Source organism: Brachyhypopomus gauderio, chromosome 4 (genome assembly GCF_052324685.1).
Source record: "Brachyhypopomus gauderio isolate BG-103 chromosome 4, BGAUD_0.2, whole genome shotgun sequence".
Classification (NCBI taxonomy): domain Eukaryota; kingdom Metazoa; phylum Chordata; class Actinopteri; order Gymnotiformes; family Hypopomidae; genus Brachyhypopomus; species Brachyhypopomus gauderio.
In genome coordinates this window covers 19,802,991-19,822,622 of record NC_135214.1, presented here as the reverse complement: position 1 = coordinate 19,822,622, position 19,632 = coordinate 19,802,991, and the positions used below count along the sequence as shown (strand labels likewise).

General features: G+C 37.3%; 1 protein-coding gene across 5 annotated transcripts; it reads left to right on the top strand.

Moving 5' to 3' along the window:
• Window positions 1-4,481: 4,481 nt before the first annotated feature.
• On the top strand, window positions 4,482-18,986 carry slc20a1a (solute carrier family 20 member 1a). Of its 5 annotated transcripts, none has more exons than XM_077002956.1 (12): window positions 4,482-4,673; window positions 5,137-5,843; window positions 6,602-6,742; window positions 7,088-7,173; window positions 7,250-7,346; window positions 9,054-9,173; window positions 10,267-10,479; window positions 10,685-11,171; window positions 11,397-11,582; window positions 15,628-15,712; window positions 15,893-16,631; window positions 18,565-18,986. In XM_077002956.1, the coding sequence occupies exons 2-11, from the start codon at window positions 5,498-5,500 to the stop codon at window positions 16,055-16,057; spliced, it is 1,926 nt and encodes a 641-aa protein (XP_076859071.1). In that variant the 5' UTR covers window positions 4,482-4,673; window positions 5,137-5,497; the 3' UTR covers window positions 16,058-16,631; window positions 18,565-18,986. The 5 variants fall into 5 exon arrangements, with proteins under 5 accessions (XP_076859071.1, XP_076859070.1, XP_076859072.1 ...); XM_077002955.1 differs by having other exon boundaries at window positions 4,482-4,684; XM_077002957.1 differs by lacking the exon at window positions 11,397-11,582 and having other exon boundaries at window positions 4,482-4,684.
• Window positions 18,987-19,632: the final 646 nt, after the last annotated feature.

The following is a 19,632-nucleotide window of genomic DNA, read 5'->3' as shown; positions in this document are numbered from 1 at the left end:
CTGTTTCTGTATAAAGATGCCTCCCCACAACAAAATGTTTATTCATCTATATGCCTTTACACAAAATAAGCATTGAATTAGTATACCGCCGTCTTATTGATATGAATTACTCTGACATTTCAAATGTAGTTTTAAGAAAGTGAAAATTCTGACGTTTGATGTACTATGCTTGATAGGTTATTGCCATCTAGTGGTCATTGTAGGAAATGTCCAATGCGTAATTTCAGTACTAAGGCACCCGGAATAAAAATCTGTATATACACTTATACACGTGATCTATTGAGGTAATTTCTAAAGGTGAAGGCAAGGTTGCAGTTATTGAATAGCCATGAGTCAGCCCATTAGCCTGGCATGTACACAACAACACAATCACTATTAAATCATTTAAATAAACATTACAATCTAGGTTATTTAGTTTACCCTATTCCCTTTTTCCTATGGTGTTTATCATATACAAATTGCAACGGCGTCTTAAGAACTGTCTATGAAACAAAAGCAAACTATTCAATAGCAATAATAAAAATATACAGCAGAAAAATAACAATGGATTTGGATAGCAATCTTAGCAACTACATCTCCAGTTTCTTGATGTAGTTTCTGAATGCAGCATAAAGAATGAAAATGTAAATACGTATATCTGTATTTTCCTTTCCTTCTTGTCCAATATTGCTGGCTCAGCATTTTCCATTATATCTTCCAAGTTGTATGATAGTGTTATCAGGAGTCTGGAAATGTTTTGCATTATAAAAGTATGATTTAGTTTGGAGGCACTAAAGTAAAATATATTAATCTATTTCAAGGCTTCAGCTTTCTAACATATTGATGTGCATGCTGGCCTCCAGGGGCTCACGTGCAACTTGAGATTTAACTATGGAACAAGACAATTAGCAGGTATTATGAATACTACTCATTTCTTAAAAACACCCAACAGTATATATAATGAAATTTTATTAAAAAGTAGACTTAAAAATAGATTTATGTTAAGATGATACATTATTAGGATGCAGCATAAGGGTTATGTCTGAAAAGAGGAGCTGGTCTAGAGGTTGTACCCTATGGCACATATCTCTCAAAGATCCCTCTTTCTTAAGCAAGTTCAAGCTTGTGTCTGAGTTTTGGCTACTAACCTCCATAAGAATGTTATTTCTTGAAGGTGTGCTCTATGAGAAGTCTGCAGGTGCATTACTCTTTAGCTTTTTTTTTAACTGTGTGTGGTCTTATGTACATGATATCATGTACAATGTACCATTGCTATTCATTGCAGCAGATTCAATTGTATATACCATTCACCGGACAAGGCTTCTTTGACTTGTCTCCTCAGTGCATTTATCTCTATCTCTTGTAAGTCCTCCTATAATTGTTCTCACATTACTAGCACTATTATTTCATGTAAGTGATGTTTTGGGTAGAGTAGAATTGCCTCATTAATATCTTATATTGCACTCCCAGTTTGCTGTGTGGATGTCTATATAATTATATAAGGATCTGTCAAATTGCATTTGACCACACATAGTCTAGGGAATGATGCTGTATTTAAGTTGCTTAACAATGCTCACTGCATTTTGTAAATAAACAAGCAAAAGGCTCCTTTTCGCAGCCTGTGCAATTTTAAATCAAATGATGGAGACAATGCATATGTTTATATATATATAGATAAATTATATCTCTATTTTCTTTTATCCTCTTTTGTTTTCCTCAATTCCATTTACTTGTCTTGAGGGAAATGTGTGTGCTACCAGAATCAGAGCATGTGCACAAGTAAATGAAACACAGCTGCACTGGTAAAGTCAATAAGGTAAAATACTCAGGTGAAACACATTTAAGTGCTCAAGTAGTCAATTAAACAGACCAATCAAATGAGACACCACTGGGAAAATATTTGAACCACAATGATTAAAAGGGAGAGGAAACCAACCAGTCTGTTCCAATGCTGAGAGGAAAGGTGAGGACATCAGGTGATAACAGACCAGCAGTCTGGGGAACGCTACAAGAACATCTCCAAAAGATTATGGTTTCATCCATGCACTGTAAGACAAGTCATTTAATGGACGGCACTTTGCATCAACGCAACTGCCCAGAGATGAACAGCCATCAAAACTTACACCAAGACGACAGAAAAATAATAATTCAGTAAAAGGCCAAATCGCACATTACCTGCAGAGAATTGCAGACTTCTCTGGCAGCATCTTGGATTAATGTACGTGTCTACATTAGGGTGATGACTTTTTGATTTTTTTTTCTCAAACATTATTTCCTGTAGCACGAATGAATGAACTTTTGCCTATTAATGACTAAAATGACGTTTATTCCATTAAAATATTGAAAAAGGTCACGCACAAACCACTTTGAAATGTTATTTATGTAGGCATTTTAGCATTTTATGTAATTGTATTATATTTTATATATATATATATATATATATATATATATATATATATATATATATATATATATATATATATACTGTATATAACATAAGTCATGAAACCGACTTGTGCAATAATTTATGTAGCAGAGAAATGTATAGAATTTTCCAGAACATCGTATAACGCTGTGCGCCGTCAGCCAGGACAGTCAAATCATTTTGTGCGTGAGGTTTTTTTTTATCAAATTGCCTTGAATGTAATATTTTATTTAATCTTAAATGAAAGCTCATCAAATTATGATACAGGGAAACGAGGTTGTATAAAAGTCATCACCCTAGTCTACATTCAGGCGAAAAATCAATAGACATGGCGTTCATGGGAGAGTTGCTAGAAGGAAGCATCTGCTCTCAAGATGGAACAACATTGCCTGTTCAAACTTTCGAAGAGAGCACTTGGACAAAACCAAGGCATTCTCTGGACAGATTATTCCAAATTTGAATTTTTTTTGCTACAATAATAGGCGCCACAGAAAAGTCAACACTGCATAAATAGAATGACCTCCTCCCAACAGTGAAGCTTCGTTGTGGTAATGTAATGTTCTTCCTCTGGACCTGAACAACACCATATAATCCAGGGAACCATCAATTCCTAGATATATCAACAAATTATTCACCAGAATCTTAGTTCAGAGCAGCGTTAAAACTTTCTAGGCAGAGATTGGGAAGAAACCTTGGGAGGACCAAGACTCAAAAGGGAACCATCAAAAGATTCCTAAAGGAAAGAAGAACCGAAGAGCACTGGCTAACAAACACGCTTGATTTCACTGGAAGATTTTTAGTTGCACAATGTTTAGGCAAAGCAATAGTTCAAAATGTCAACCTTTACTAAGGCACCTCTAGTCAGTTGTATATGTGTATTATACACTTCATTCTTGTACAATGAATTTCACCTTGACAACAACAGCAACAAGCTAATATAGCTAACATGCCAGTTTCCATGGCTTTAAGTTCTATAGATTTATGTAAATGTCCTGGACTTAGCACTGGAGTTGACTTCTATGACTTATATTGTGCACACATTACCAATTAATCACTGCTTTAACAATGACTCTCTTGTAAAATGTGTCAATGAATACAAATATTAAATCTCTTTTTCCAACTGAAGGCTTCCTTAAAGTTATTCATGAGCTGCAAGAGTTCTTAAAATATTTTCAGTTTTTTAAAGCAACACAAAAAAACTATTCACTTATACAAAAAAATTGGTTTCTGTCTGAGCATTAGCTGAGGGTAATGGATTGGTAACAAATTTCTGAAGGTTTGACCTTTAAAACATCATGTTCCCTGTTGTTCTTCTTATTTCCTTCAAATGGGGTTGTGAAAGTTTCATCAGAATCTTACATCTGTTAGATATACGCTGAACAAACTTTTCCATCCCCAAGCCAAGGTAACTTATAAGTAATAATTACACAATGTAAGACTGTCAGCAATGTTGTGTCCGTTAGCATCTCCTCCTCATGAGCAAAGTTGATGACTTTAAAAAAAGCTTTTATTTTATCTAAAAAAAAAGTCTGCATGTGAGATTGATAAGTTTTCTTATGATGTACATTACAAAATAACTTACCACCACAAAATCATTATTAGACATTATGTGATTTTGTATTGTTTGTTTTTAATTTGTTATTTTTTATAAATGTATTATCATAAAAAATATGATATGATATTCTCTTATTTCATTTGAGAACTGATGATGATTTCTTAAAACGTTATAAGCAGAGGTAAAATATATGAATAGTATAGATATAAGGTTTTCTAAAAAAGAAAAAAAAGGCAAATATTTAGATTATACACTATTTTTTATTTTAAAATCATTCAAGAGGGGCACATTGCAATGGTGTCACAACCCCCACTTAAAACGTATAATTACATATAATAGAGCTATTATGAACAAGCACATTAAAAACTGTTTTACCAGTAGTATCTGGGTAAATATTAAAAGCTGTTTCCTGTGATTCAAGCAACTCGCGTTGCTACAGAGGTGTGTCCTAATGAGCCGTTTGACTGCATCCTCCTCTGAACAAAGGAGATATATATATATATACATACACACACAGGACTATATAAAATCAGCCTTGGATGTCTAGAAATTTACGGAGCCAAGTAACTAAACCTGAGTGAGATTTTGACTGAATAATGGGCAAATCAGAAGAACAGTTTCTTGTGCAATAGTTGCATTTTGTTGGTTTATAGTCTGCATTTTTGTAAAAAATTGCATTTTTAATATTGGCGCAACTTTGCTGGAAATTTCATGGTACGTCTTTGGTGAGTAGCCTAGTTACTGTAACTAAAACATAATTTTGCTTTGATCTCTCAGATCGTCTTCCAGTGCTTTACCACCTTCTTTGCAAAAAAAAAGAGGGTATGCTAACGGGACATGAACGTCACTATAACACTTCAAAAGCAGAAACTGTTTTTTCAGTAGGCCAGTATTCTATTACAGTGTCTAAGAATAACTGCTAAAATATTGTTAATAGTAGCTACAAACACAATTTTACCTCATTGCTCTGGTCGTTCCCAAATTAAGTCCTTTTGTGTCACGTGTGTGTTATATATGTTATGTTATATATGATATATGTTTGGTATATTGACTTCTAGTGGTTAACCCACAATATTCTGCCCATTACTTTGAAATTGGTTTATTTGGTGTTTTGCTGTTTTATAATGCTGTGGCCTACTCAAAATGTCACATTTCTCCACGATTCCTTCTTTTTCAGAATGTGCTGTTCACCATCACTAAGATCGGCTCTGCAATGGCATTCTCTCTGTGTGTAGATGTATATAGCCAAAACAAAGTGAAAGCTAAGATTCATATATGTAGCTAGCAGGTGCCCTTGTGCCAGTTCTATTCAATTCTAAAAAAGGAAATGAAATGAAAAGGGCATTTCTGATTACATTTTGGAACATCCTTAGACTACTTTTTTTGTAAATCACCTCATCTTTATTTTGCCTATCTTTAACCCTATTTTAAAATAATACCTCATTTTGCCAGTGCATTACATAGATTTGATCATATATATTAATATCTAAAAAATTGATTCCAGCAGTTTGAGCCAAAGTGATATTCAAATAGCTGCAATGGAATCTACAACAGTTGTGTCACTACCTGTTACCACTGCAGCCTCAGCCACCAACGCTAATATGTCTCCCTTTCTGTGGCTCTTGGTTTTGGGCTTCATCATTGCTTTTATTTTGGCTTTTTCTGTGGGAGCCAATGATGTAGCTAACTCATTTGGCACAGCAGTGGGCTCTGGAGTGGTGACGCTCCGTCAAGCCTGCGTTCTTGCTACCATCTTTGAGACAGTGGGTGCAATACTTCTGGGAGCAAAAGTCAGCGAGACCATTCGATCAGGCATCATTGACATTAACATGTACAATGGCTCTGAGCCGGTGCTCATGGCTGGCTCCATCAGCGCCATGTTTGGTAAGAAAGTGTTTATAATTTTATATTGCATTGATTTGTTTGTTTTTGTTTTTTATTTGACCCAAAGTTAATTAGGTTTTCTCTATTGCACAGTAGCTACAAACTTCATAAGTCTATAGAAATGTAGTAACATTTTCTCATATATTTGTTTGAATGCCACCATGCAACATCATAGCACAGCTCATCATCCATGGCAATGACATTGCAATTTTTACTAGGATAATTTAGTTGAGCCAGTTGTTGAGCCATCATGCAGTTGAACATATTTTCAAATTAATTTAGTAACTATCAGAGGTGTCAATTCCAGGTTCAGAAAGTAAAAGTCTTCACTAGGATTTTGCTCAAGCTTGCTAGATTTTCTAATTAGTGCAATCCAAGTAAAATTAGTGGAATCAACACAATCCAGGAAGCCTGAGCAAAATCCTGGTGAGGACTTTTACTTTCTGAACCTGGAATTGACTCTGTTAACTATAGAACAAACAAATTTTTTTGTTTGTATTTATTAATATATGTTTGTATTTATTAATATATGTTTGTATTTATTAATAAATGTTTGTATTTATTAATATATGTTTGTATTTATTAATATATGTTTGTATCCGTTTCTTCTTGGTTCTTCTCCCCTCTACTGTTGGCAATTCTCTTTCTCTTCGTATTGTTGACCCAGTTAAGAGATATGTCAAACACATGTATTTATATTGCAGGCTCAGCTGTATGGCAGTTAAGAGATATGTCAAACACATGTATTTATATTGCAGGGTCAGCTGTATGGCAGTTGGTGGCTTCATTTTTGAAGCTCCCTATCTCTGGAACACATTGTATCGTTGGGGCCACTATCGGTTTTTCCATAGTTGCTAGGGGTCACCAAGGGGTCAAATGGCTGGAACTTCTCCGGATTGGTAAGACATTTTAAAGTACTCTCAAAAAATGGGAATACACTTTTAGTTCATCAAGACTTATAATTATAGATTTATAAAACTTGTAATTTTAACATGTTACTTATCTGAAAACCTTATCTCTATTTTAGAAACAGAACAGTTTGATAGTGTTTATTGATTATATACATCAGTTGTCTCAGGTGATTTAGGCTGTTTATGGACACCTTGGGGTTCAAGTAAGGTTCTACTCAAATGATGTTAAGATAGCATGTCCTGTACATTTTCAAGTTAATTTAGTAAATGTTACACAATCAAACCAATCAAATAATAGCTTGTTTTCAGTTTATTTATTTATTTTTGCTGCAGTGTCTTCCTGGTTCCTCTCCCCTCTCCTGTCAGGCGTCATGTCAGCCACTCTCTTTCACTATGTCCGAAAGTTTATCCTAAATAAGGTAAAATAAAAAAAACTTTATTTAAAAAGTATTAATTGTTGTTTGTGGTTTACATTGATTATTATATCCATTCTAGGATGACCCATTGCCCAATGGTCTAAAAGCCCTTCCAGTATTCTATGCTGTTACCATGGGAATTAATCTGTTCTCCATTATGTTCACTGGAGCACCAAGTAAGTACAGCCCTACACACACACACATGAACATGCTCACACACATGGGAATACACACATGAACATGCTCACACACATGGGAATACACACATGAACATGCTTACATTAAACATGGGTATACACACATGACCATGCTTACATTAAACATGGGTATACACACATGACCATGCTTACATTAAACATGGGTATACACACATGACCATGCTTACATTAAACATGGGTATACACACATGACCATGCTTACATTAAACATGGGTATACACACATGACCATGCTCACACACATGGGAATACACACATGAACATGCTCACATTAAACACTGCTCTGTAGGCATAAAGCTACAGTAGGCATAAATCTAAATATTTTAAACCCCGTTTGAGTAGTATGTTTTTGCGTGTGACAATCGTGTGAGTGTTGTTTCATAGTCTTCTGAGTCTTGGGAATTCAGCAGGTCTTCTGATCTTCTGTCAGTACCTGTTTGACCATATGCTTTCAGCCTGTTTCTCTTGACTTTATTTTGTTTGGTTGAAAGATGTTTATTAACCAGGCCGTTTCTACCTTTTCACTTTACAAGGCTGACCTTATTGAAAGGGCTCTGTTTGTCAGCACACTCACCAATGATTAACCAAAAGATACAAATAGTATCATACAAACATCAATGTAGCTTTCATATTATTCCTTACAACATTCACATTGCATGTACAGAGACACAATTGCACCCACATACAAAACACATTTTTGAAAAATGTTTCCAGGCTATAGAAAAAAGATTTTCTTAGTTGTTTATTAATATTTGCTATTTGTGATATTATCACAGCATAGTTTGACTTTAATAATATTGATTTTCCACTTTTTTAAGGCTTGTTGTTAGATATTTAATATTTGATATATTATGTTCACATTCTCAAAACACAGAAACATGGATAAGTAACTGTTCAAGTTCAAGGCTTCATTCTCTAATCATTAAATAGCGGTGAATCTCTTTCTCTCATTATCTGCTGTACCACACACATGAACAGACATGATACTGTAACTAGAACAGCCGGTTCTGCTTCAAGGAAACTAAAGAATTAGTTGAAACTTGTTTTCCACAGAAATTCACTCATATTCAAACTCACTAGATATGACTTTGTGGTGTTATGTGGGTAAAAGTAGATTCACCAGGGCAAATTCTGAATATTTTTCTCCCTTTAAGAGTGTTGTTTTTTAACACACTTAAACTTCTTAAGGCGTTCAGTTGGCTGTAGGAAGTGAATGCAGACTGACATAATACACAAATTCTGCTTCTTAGAGTGCAAACAGCTTCACACGCTGCTCTGGCTAAATGAACTGTTTTCATGGACCCATGCAGAACATTTTCAAGAGTCAGTCAGAATACATCTGATGTTTAAACAAATCAAAATACTGCCTGTTATCACAAAAAAACAGTTGTGGTTGAAAACAAAATTAAATAAACATACTAATGTTCATAAGCATACTGCTGTTGCTTTGTGCAAAGTAACTACAATTTTTACTACATAACTGCTCAGATATTTACCTTAGTAAATATTTTATGAGGGTTACATTCACATGTTCTAATGTAGGTTTTATGCTATATTTGCTGCACCCACATTCACAAAAATCTAACTCTGCCCCTGTATATGTGCAGAGCTCAGACACTCTAGTTTCCCAGGATTTCAAGCATCTTTCCCTTTTTTTTTTGAACAGTGCTAGGATTCAACAGAGTACCATGGTGGGGCACTCTTTTCATTTCACTGGGTTGTTCCCTCCTGACAGCCCTGGTGGTGTGGTATGTTGTGTGTCCCCGCTTAAAGAAGAAGATGAAAAGTATGTTTCTACATCATCTATTTCTCTTTTAATCTGTTCTGTCTTCTTTACACTTGGTTAATTTTCTGTTTTCTGTTTATTTTGCAGAACTGCAAAACTTTTATAAAACTCTAACAAATGATAATCTGTCATGATTCCTCTGGTGTCATGGTTCATGGTTTCTATGTCTTGTCAGGCCTCATTAGTCTGTGTTTTAAAACCCTGTCTTTTCCTTGTCTTGTTACTAATCATTGTACAGTGTTTGTGTAAGGGTTGGCTCCTGGTCTACACCACCAGCCACCACTAGAGGGAGCCAATCCTCTAAACCAGCCTGTCTTCAGGTCTTTAAATAGACTCCTTGCTGAGTCTTTTCATGGGTGTTCTTGCATCACAGTCCAGCCAGTATTGGTATCTTTATTAGTGGGATTTTTCCACCCTAATCCTCCTCTCCCTCCTAGGATTCCTTTTCCATTCTCAGCCTTTCTAACCTTTATTTAAGTCTTTGGTTTTAGGGAAGTTCTTTTTGTTGTTTTTTTTTTTTTTGCCAGCCCTTCCCGTAGCGTCCTCTGTTTGCTTTTCCTCTGGTTTTACTTTTGCCAGAATGTTTTGTCACCCTCATCCTACTATTGAAGGATTTTGTTCGTTTTCCTCTTAGACACCTAGCACTTGGGTTCTTACCTCTTAAAAACCCTGTGGTGGATGAGCATCTAAGGGGTTTTCCCCGCTGTTGGCAACCCCCTACATTACAGTTTGAAGTTCAATGTTCCATGTCCTAGTGTTCTCACCAGCGTGGGTCTTACATGACTAATTCCCGTGTTTTAGTTATTGTGTTCTGATCAGTTGTTGGATGTGAATTCCGGTTTCATTTTAATGATTCCTCTGGCTTTTCAACCCTGCACCATCCTTATGACAATTAGGAATTTGCCCTAAATAAATGTCTTACCTCAAAATTACATAATCCTTCAGCTTGCTTGATTCTATTTAGTTGTACTTGTATCTAGAACTATTTCAAACTGAAACATATTTGTGCTGCAGAACTACACAAATACCTGCACGAGTCCATAAAGACGATCTGTCAGTGTGCATAATTAAATTTTGTATTATTTTTTATTAGGTGTAATTACATATAACAAGAGTGATGCATCATTTGTTGAGAAGAGGACGCTAACGGATGAATCTGTGGAACATCATAAAGCACATCAGTCCTACTTATGTGGTTCCTGCACACCTCCTCTTGATAGGAATGTAGCCTTTGACATTGGAGGCTCTGAAGAAGCTGACCTTGATAATAAACACTTTGACACAAAAGACCTGGAGTGCAACAATGGTCAGTTTCTTCAAATAACTTAAACTCAGATACCTGAGACAAACAACCTCTTAACAAACTATCTCTTTATTTCATAGATTCAGTCAAATAAAGGTACATTTACTGAATTTGTCAAATGAGGTTTTAAATGTACTGGCTAAAGCTGTAATTATCACTTATTTAAGTTGATATGTCTAATATATCTTATTTTGTTTGCCTGTTACAGTGCTACATGAAGGAATGGTAAATGCAGAACTCCATGGGAGTCAGTTCCATACTGTACATAAAGACTCTGGCATCTACAAGGATTTGTTGCTCAAGTTACACCTGGCTAAGGTGGGTGAATGCATGGGTGAAGGAGACAAGCCTATCCGCCGCAACAACAGCTACACGTCCTACACTATGGCCATCTATGGCATCCACGGATCACTGAAAGATGGTGAAGGAAGCCACTTTAGCGAGGCTGGAGAGAAACGACGTTCACGCATGGATAGTGACAGCAGCTACTCTACAGCAATGTCAGATGGAGATGTTGTTGGTGTTGATGCTCTAGCTGTAAATTTGGATGATGGAGAGAGTACAGCGAACCATCTGGGGGGAGAAGACGTGGATGAGTTAGAAATTGATGAGCCAGAGGTGTCAGTACTCTTCCAGTTTCTGCAGATTCTCACTGCCTGCTTTGGATCTTTTGCTCATGGAGGGAATGATGTCAGGTATGTAGTTATGGTTGGTTAGGGTTAAGCCATGGGGATCTTAAATTATTATGTTAAATTCTGTTGTGTTTAGAACATATTAAGTGGCAGTTAACCACACAGTTAAACAATTTATTTCCCTTCTCATTGATACTAATGTAATTAAATTGAACCTAATTTACAATTAATGAAGAAACAAAATCATCCACTGTTATATATTCCCTTGTTTCCCTCTTCCATTTTTAGCAATGCAATAGGACCCTTAGTAGCTCTCTGGCTGGTGTATGAAAGTGGCTCAGTTGCTTCTAAAGGCCCAACACCCATCTGGCTGCTCCTCTATGGGGGAGTGGCTATCTGCATCGGGCTATGGGTTTGGGGCCGTAGAGTTATACAAACTCTGGGCAAAGATTTGACCCCCATTACTCCCTCTAGGTAACAGGTAACACTACTACACCATTACAATAGTGCTTGACTAATATAGTATTTAATGTGTGTTTTTATATGTAAGGGGAGACAGAAGCAGCAGACACGTTTGGCAGTGCTGGGTTGCATTTAAAGTCCATCTCCATGATGGACACAGCACAACAAAAACACTCAAAGAACAGCGGAGCGAAGCGGCTCAATACTCAGTCTCAGTCACGACTCATTTGGCCTACGAACGGGAAGGCGTGCGAAAGCAGCACAGCAACATGTTGCTCAAGCAAGGCCTACTGTGACAATATACGTTAATATTGAATTAACTTTTCAATGATATTCTAATTTATTGAGATATACGCACACATATACATACACAGTGAGGAAAATAAGTATTTGAACACCCTGCCACTTTGCTAGTTCTCCCACTTGTAAATCATGGAGGGTCTGAAATGTTCATCTTAGGTGCATGTCTGAGACATAATCTAAAAAGAAATCAGGAAATCACAATGTATGATTTAAAAAATAATTTATTTGTGTGTTACTGCTGCAAATAAGTATTTCAATACCTGTGACAATCAATGTTAATATTTGGTACACTATCTTTTATTTGCAATTACAGAGGTCAAACGTTTCCTGTAGTGTTTCACCAGGTTTACACACACTGCAGCAGGGATTTTGGCCCATTCCTCCACACAGATCTTCTCCAGATCAGCCAGGTTTCTGGGCTGTTGCTGAGAAACATGGAATTTGAGCTCCCTCCAAAGATTTTCTGTAGGGTTTAGGTCTGGAGACTGGCTAGGCCACTCCAGAACCTTGATATGATTCTTATGGAGCCACTCCTTGGTTATCCTGGCTGTGTGCTTTGGGTCATTGTCATGTTGAAAGACCCAGCCACGACACATCTTCAATGGTCTAACTGAGAGAAGGAGGTTGTTCCCCAAAATCTCACAATGCATGGCCCCGGTCATCCTCTCCTTAATACAGTGCAGTCGTCCTGTCCCATGTACAGAAAAACACCCCCAAACCATGATGCTTCCACCTCCGTGCTTCACAGTAGGGACAGTATTTTTGGGATGTATTCCTCATTCTTTGTCCTCCAAACACGGCGAGTGGATTTAAGACCAAAAGTTTCTATTTTGGTCTCATCTGACCACAGAACTTTCTCCCATGACTCCTCTGGATCATCTAAATGGTCATGGGTGAACTCAAGACGGGCCTGGACGTGTGCTGATTTAAGCAGGGGAACCTTCTGTACCATGACTTTAAACTATGACGTCTTAGTGTATTACCCACAGTAACCCTGGAAACAGTGGTGCCAGCTCTCTTCAGGTAATTGACCAGCTCCTCCCGTGTAGTTCTGGGCTGATTCCTCACCTTTCTTAAGATCATTGCTACACCACGAGGTGAGATCTTTCATGGAGACGTATTTGCAACAGTAACACACAAATTAATTATTTTTTTAAATCATACATACAATACATTGTGATTTTGTGATACATTGTGATACAATACATTGTTTGTTATTTTCCTCACTGTATATATACACTCACCGGCCACTTAGAAATACTTATTTTCCTCACTATACTCATCTGCCTCTTTATTAGGTACACCTTGCTAGTACTGGGTTGGACCCCCTTTTGCCTTCAGAACTGCTTTCATCCTTCAAGGCATAGATTCAACAAGATACTGGAAACATTCCTCAGAGTCTGATCTATATTGACATGATAACATCACACAGTTGCGGCAGATTTGCAAATCTCCTGTTCCACCACATCCCAAAGGTGCTCTATTGGGCTGAGATCTGGTCTCTACTGGACTGAGATCTGGTCTCTATTGGACTGAGATCTGGTCTCTATTGGACTGAGATCTGGTGACTGTGGAGGCCATTCGAGTACAGTGAACTTATTGTCAAGTTCAAGAAACCAGTCTGAGATGAATCGCGCTTTATGACATAATAATAATAATAATAATAATAATAATTCTTTATTTTTCTATAGCACTTTTCAGGAATCCAAAGACTCTTACATTTTAGAGTAACAGAACAGACAGAAGGAACAAAAAAATACAGGCAACAGACAATAAGAATAAAGCTGTAAATTGGAAGAGGTCATGAAGTATAGTAACATACTGAGAGCTGATGATAGAGTAAAATAAAGTAGACTAATATTTGTGGAGTTGACAGTAGTATAGGGGTTTAGAGTCAGGTATTGAAGGTAAGGGGAGTGTTATAGGCCAGTGCAAAGAGATATGGTTTTAAGTTTGTTTTGAAAGTGGAGAGAAACAGAATGTTTAACTGGAGAAGGGAGGGAGTTCCAGAGTCGAGGTGCCATTCGAGAGAAAGCTCGGTGACCAAAACCTTGGAGGTGGAATGTAGGGGTGGTTAGTAGTCCAGCAGAGGAAGACCTGAAAGAGCGAGATGGTTTGTAGGGACAAAGATCAGATAGGTAAGAAGGTGCAAGATGATTTGTAGGTGAGAAAGGGCTTTGTAGGTCAACTCTTCTGGGAAAGCTGTCCACAAGGTTTAGGAGTGTGTTTATGGGGATTGTTGACCATTCTTCTAGAAGCGCATTTGTGAGGTCACATACTGATGTTGGACGCGAAGGTCTGGCTCTCAGTCTCTGCTCTAATTCATCCCAAAGGTGTTCTATCCGGTTGAGGTCAGGACATTGTGCAGGCCAGTCAAGTTCATCCACACCAGAGTCTGCCATCCATGTCTTTATGGACCTTGCTTTGTGCACTGGTGCACAGTCATGTTGGAGGAGGGGCCAGCTCCAAACTGTTCCCACAAAGTTGGGAGCATGGAATTGTCCAAAATGTCTTGGTATGCTGAAGCATTCAGAGTTCCTTTCACTGGAACTAGGGGGCCAAGCCCAGCTCCTGAAAAACAACCCCACACCATAGTCCCCCCTCCACCAAACTTTACACAATGCACAATGTGTAAAGTTTTCGAACAATGCAGTCAGACAAGTACCGTTCCCCTGGCAACTGTCAAACCCAGACTCGTCCATCAGATTGCCAGATGGAGAAGCGTGATTGGAGCAGTTGAGACAGGTTCTCTGGAGAGATTAAAGTCCAGTGATGGCGTCCTCTACACCACTGCATCCGACATTTTGCATTGCACTTGGTGATGCATGGCTTGGATGCAACTGCTTGACCATGGAAACCCATTCAATGTAGCTCTGTGTGCACTGTTCTTCAGCTAATCTTAAGGCCACATGAAGTTTGGCTGAGTTGCTGTCGTTCCCAAACATTTCCATTTTCTTATAATACAGCTAACAGTTGACTGTGGAATATTTAGAAGTGAGGAAATTTCATGACTAGATTTGTTGCACAGGTGGCATCCTATCACAGTTCCATGTTGGAATTCATTGAGCTTCTCAGAGTAACCCATTCTTTCACAAATGTTTGTAAAAACAGTCTGCATGCCTGGGTGATTAATTTTATACACCTGTGGCTATGGAAGTGATTGGAACACCTGATTCTGATAATTTGGATGGTTGAGAGAATACTTTTGTCAATATAGTATAAACCTGTTCATTTAAAAGCAGAAGGTGATGGAGGCAAATTGAAAACTTGTAATAGAAGGCATTTTAATGTAATGGATTATGTTTAGAATACAAATATAATTTGGGAAAGGTGTTATATATGAATTCATTCTCAACTCACACACCGTCTTAAATGCATCCTCAGCAAAGTTTTATTTCAGAGCTTTAGTTCCTCACTCTACAAGGTCTCTGCATGTGTAAGAATGTGTTCAGGACTGATGTAGATGCAACAGAACACCAAGAACATGCAAAGCTGTCATCAAAATATAATATAGTTAGTTCAAAGAATAAAATGTTTGTATTATTGTGTAATTTGTGTATGAGAGCGTAATAACATGTTACTTCATTGGTTTGGCATCTTCCGTTTTTTAATGAGGAAATTTAAGAGTTAGTGTGTCAACTTTGGACTGATAGTGTAAATCAGATCAGTTGACATTTATATTGATCAAGTATAACACTTTTCAAATGAAACTTTTGAGTAAAATGGTCTTTGATGCTGTATCATTTGCTCATAGTGGATTCAGCATTGAGCTGGCCTCTGCTGTCACAGTAGTGATTGCTTCCAACATTGGACTCCCAGTCAGCACCACTCATTGCAAGGTGAGTCCTCATATTCATATAATAGAAATGTGCATTAATTTTTACACTAATGTCAAAATACATTTATCAATTGATAGCAATCTACCTTTGGTAAATTGAATAGCCCAGGTTTAAGTTCAGATTCAGGTTTACTACAACATAGTATTAGCCTCTGTCACTTTCTGTTTTTAAAATGAACAGGTTGGGTCTGTGGTGTCTGTGGGTTGGCTTCGCTCCAGGAAGTCTGTTGACTGGCATCTCTTTCGGAATATTTTTATTGCCTGGTTTGTTACTGTACCAATTTCTGCTCTTATTAGTGCTGGCATTATGGCTCTATTCTATTATGTTTTTCTACCTGTTAACTAAAGGTTTCCCTACAGTTGTTTTCATATAAATGCTTTAAACGGTTACTGAATGTGCAAGAGGGAAATTCTTTTACCAGGAACATCTGGTTTTTCATTTTTAATTGTATTAAGTACCGGTATTATGTTTACTGTGCAATATGTGATTAGGCAAACATATTTGTCCTGATAGTTGTGTATTTTTTAATATGCATCATATTTGAATATGATTTCCTGGAAGAACAATATCAAACACAATGTATATACAATTATGAGATTCTTGACATTTGTAAATATTCTTACACAATTAACAGCACATCTTAGGAGTTCTACCAATAAAATATGCAACTACATAAAGTGATATAGGCCATCATAAGACTTTTTATTTGAAACTACACTTGTATGATAAAAACCATGTTTGAAATGTCTTAATCTGTATTTTGACTATTGTAAGTATGTGTAAGAGATACTATCGTAAGAGATAGTTTTAAATACACAATACAACATAGAACAAAGAGTACCTTGTTTCCCACTTTTATGTGCTGGATTGTTTCAGGGCATCACAGCCTGCATCCTGGGGTCCTGCCTGGTCTGGTGTGGTATATTAGTGGTGGGACTTTAACGCGTTAATTTCGATTAATTAATTACAGGAAAATTAACGCACTAAAAAAATTAACGCATTTAACGCATGAGACACTTTTGCACCGTGAATGTTTCTCAGTGCACGAGTTCCAGACATACAGATTATATGGACGCACAATAAGATGAGCATGATGGAGATGAGTGAAGACGCTACGCTGGTGGATGGGAAATATAAATATAAGAAACGTCCAGATGGAAGTAAAAATAAATATAGTGTTATTTGCATTTTATGTAGGAAGGAGTTCGCTTATCACACGAGCACTTCCACCCTTCGTTACCGCCTCAACGCAAAACATGTTGGTACTAATGCGCAGGTCAGTAATGATCACTTAGCTGATAAATGTATTCCTAGTACGATAGGGTGAACAAACGTCCGTATTTCACATCCTGTCCCGGGGTTTTTTTAAGTGAGGAAATGTCCTGGTTTTTTAATTACCTTCATTGGACCATTAAAACTGATTAAACCTAATCAAGACTGGATTAAACTTTCGCTAGTGACGCGCGCGACTTCGCACACCTCGCACGAGCGGCGGAGGCGTTTATACTGTAACGTTGGTTAAATACCAGGACAGTTTACTGTTGACAACTCGTCTCTTTTATTTAAACATTAATACAAGCGAACTCACTCAAGAAAAATAACCGAATCCTCTCTCTCTCTCACTCTCGCTCCTCGCGCACTTTTCCACTCGCACACACAACTTAACTTAAAGAAACAGTAACCCAATAATCCCTTAAGGATCATTACAATACTTTACGCATCACATTATTTGGTTATTGTGAAGAGTGCCCTAAATGTGGCTCTGACTGGGGATCACTGGACCTCTGTTAGCAACAAGAATTATCTTGGTGTGACAGCTCATATTATAGATGATGAATGAAAGATCCAGTCATTTGCTTTGAGCATGCAGAAGATCACTAGGCACTATGGAGATGCCTGTGTAAGAGGCCTGGGAAATTAAAGAAAAAGTCTACCATCTAAAATGGTATTAAAAAACATCTGATTTACTTCACTTCTTCTTATTCTTCCAATATCATGAGCAAAGCTCCCAAAATTAAACATTTTTGGTCAGAATTTCCAGTGTTCTGAAAACTGTTTGCTCTGTTTTCTGCACTCATCTATTGGTCTGTGTAGTAGACTGGTGGAAAAATAAACAAGATGTTGAAGTTTATGCTTATGTTCATTGATTCATTCATCATTCAAACTTAAATTAATATTTCTCACGTTAAATATTGAAATGCGATTAATTTCGATTAATTAATTACAACGCTTGTAATTAATTCGATTAATTTTTTTGATCGCGTCCCACCCCTAATATATATATATATATATATATATATATATATATATATATATATATATACACATGTTAAGTAATTACATCACATATACCACATTAAGTGTCAACAAAAATCAAATGTACTACTTTGAATTATTTAGCATTAGCTGACATGTTCCCAATATTTAATTAAATCTCTCCGTTCATTATCGTACAGTTAATAAGATAAGATAAACCTTTTATTGATCCGACGAATGGGAAATTCCGTTCCCCCAGGATCCCAGTGTAAAGCACCGAGAACCTAGAGTGGCCACGCTTTCAGACTTTCACAATTAATGTATTCTTTGCAAAGAAATGGCTACAAGTTGGCCTGTTAAGCTTGTTTTAACTTAACCAATAAAATTGATTGATTAGTCAGTAGCACATATAAGTAACTTAGATTAAGTCTAGCAATTGTGCTTGTATGATGAACATGGCAGCTCTTCAAAGAGTATTGGCTTTGAATAGAAGACATAATTTAAGAAGACAACATCCATGCAGTTCGCCTGAAAGCAGAATTTTGCCCTTAGCTCCACGACGCAGTTACTGACCGCTCTCCGATTTTATGCCACAGGTGGGATTCTGCAGACTGTTGGTGATGCCCACGGACTAAGAAAAGCTGACGTATCTAAATGTGTGCATGCTGTTACTAAAGCATTGCTTCGCCATGCAGCAATATAATTTCCAAGGACTAGGAATGCATTACATAAAACCAAAATTGGTTTTCATGCAATTGTAAACATTCCTGTGTCACGGTACGGCGGGCCCCCTACTGGTCGCCTTCGTCCACAGTGGCAGCTGTCTTGTTGTTGTTGTGTTTTGTTCGTCCCTCAGGTGGGCGGGGCCCGCAATTCATCTCACCTGAGGGTCGTTTGTTTGTCTATATATGTCTTATCTTTGTACCAGTTGACTGCTGGTCATTATATCCTTGATTTGGATTGCATCACGGGTTTTCGGTTTGTGCACTTTCTTCATTAAACCATCCTTTTTCTCTGAGACTTGGCATGATTGCTTCTATTTTATTTCGTACTCCCTGCCCGTCACATCCTGGAAATGTTGGTGCAGTGTACGGCACTATGATCCCCATACACACTCCCAGCCTCTTGAACCCAATCTACAGGTCCTTCTAAAAAAATTAGCATATTGTGAAAAAGTTCATTATTTTCTGTAATGTACTGATAAACATTAGACTTTCATATATTTTAGATTCATTACACACATATTTCATCCAACCAATAAAAGAAAAGTGTTTTTAATACAAAAAAAGTCAACCTTCAAATAATTATGTTCAGTTATGCACTCAATACTTGGTCGGCAATCCTGCAGAAATGACTACTTCACTGCAGCGTGGCATGGAGGCAATCAGCCTGTAACACTGCTGAGGTGTTATGGAGGCCCAGGATGCTTTGATAGCAGCCTTAAGCTCATCCAGAGTGTTGGGTCTTGCGTCTCTCAACTGTCTCTTGACAATATCCCACAGATTATTTATGAGGTTCAGGTCAGGAGAGTTGGCAGGCCAATTGAGCACAGTAATACCATGGTCATTAAACCATTTACCAGTGGTTTTGGCACTGTAAGGAGGTCCCAGGTTGTGCAGAAAAATGAAATCTTCATCTCCATAAAGATTTCAGCAGATGGAAGC

Bases quoted from the DNA above. Each gene is read 5' to 3' on its own strand.
- slc20a1a (XM_077002956.1), top strand. From the start codon at position 5,498: ATGGAATCTACAACAGTTGTGTCACTACCTGTTACCACTGCAGCCTCA. The intron at 7,347-9,053 runs GTAAGTACAGCC...TTTTTTGAACAG, and splicing joins TATGTTCACTGGAGCACCAA to TGCTAGGATTCAACAGAGTA. The intron at 9,174-10,266 runs GTATGTTTCTAC...ATTTTTTATTAG, and splicing joins CTTAAAGAAGAAGATGAAAA to GTGTAATTACATATAACAAG.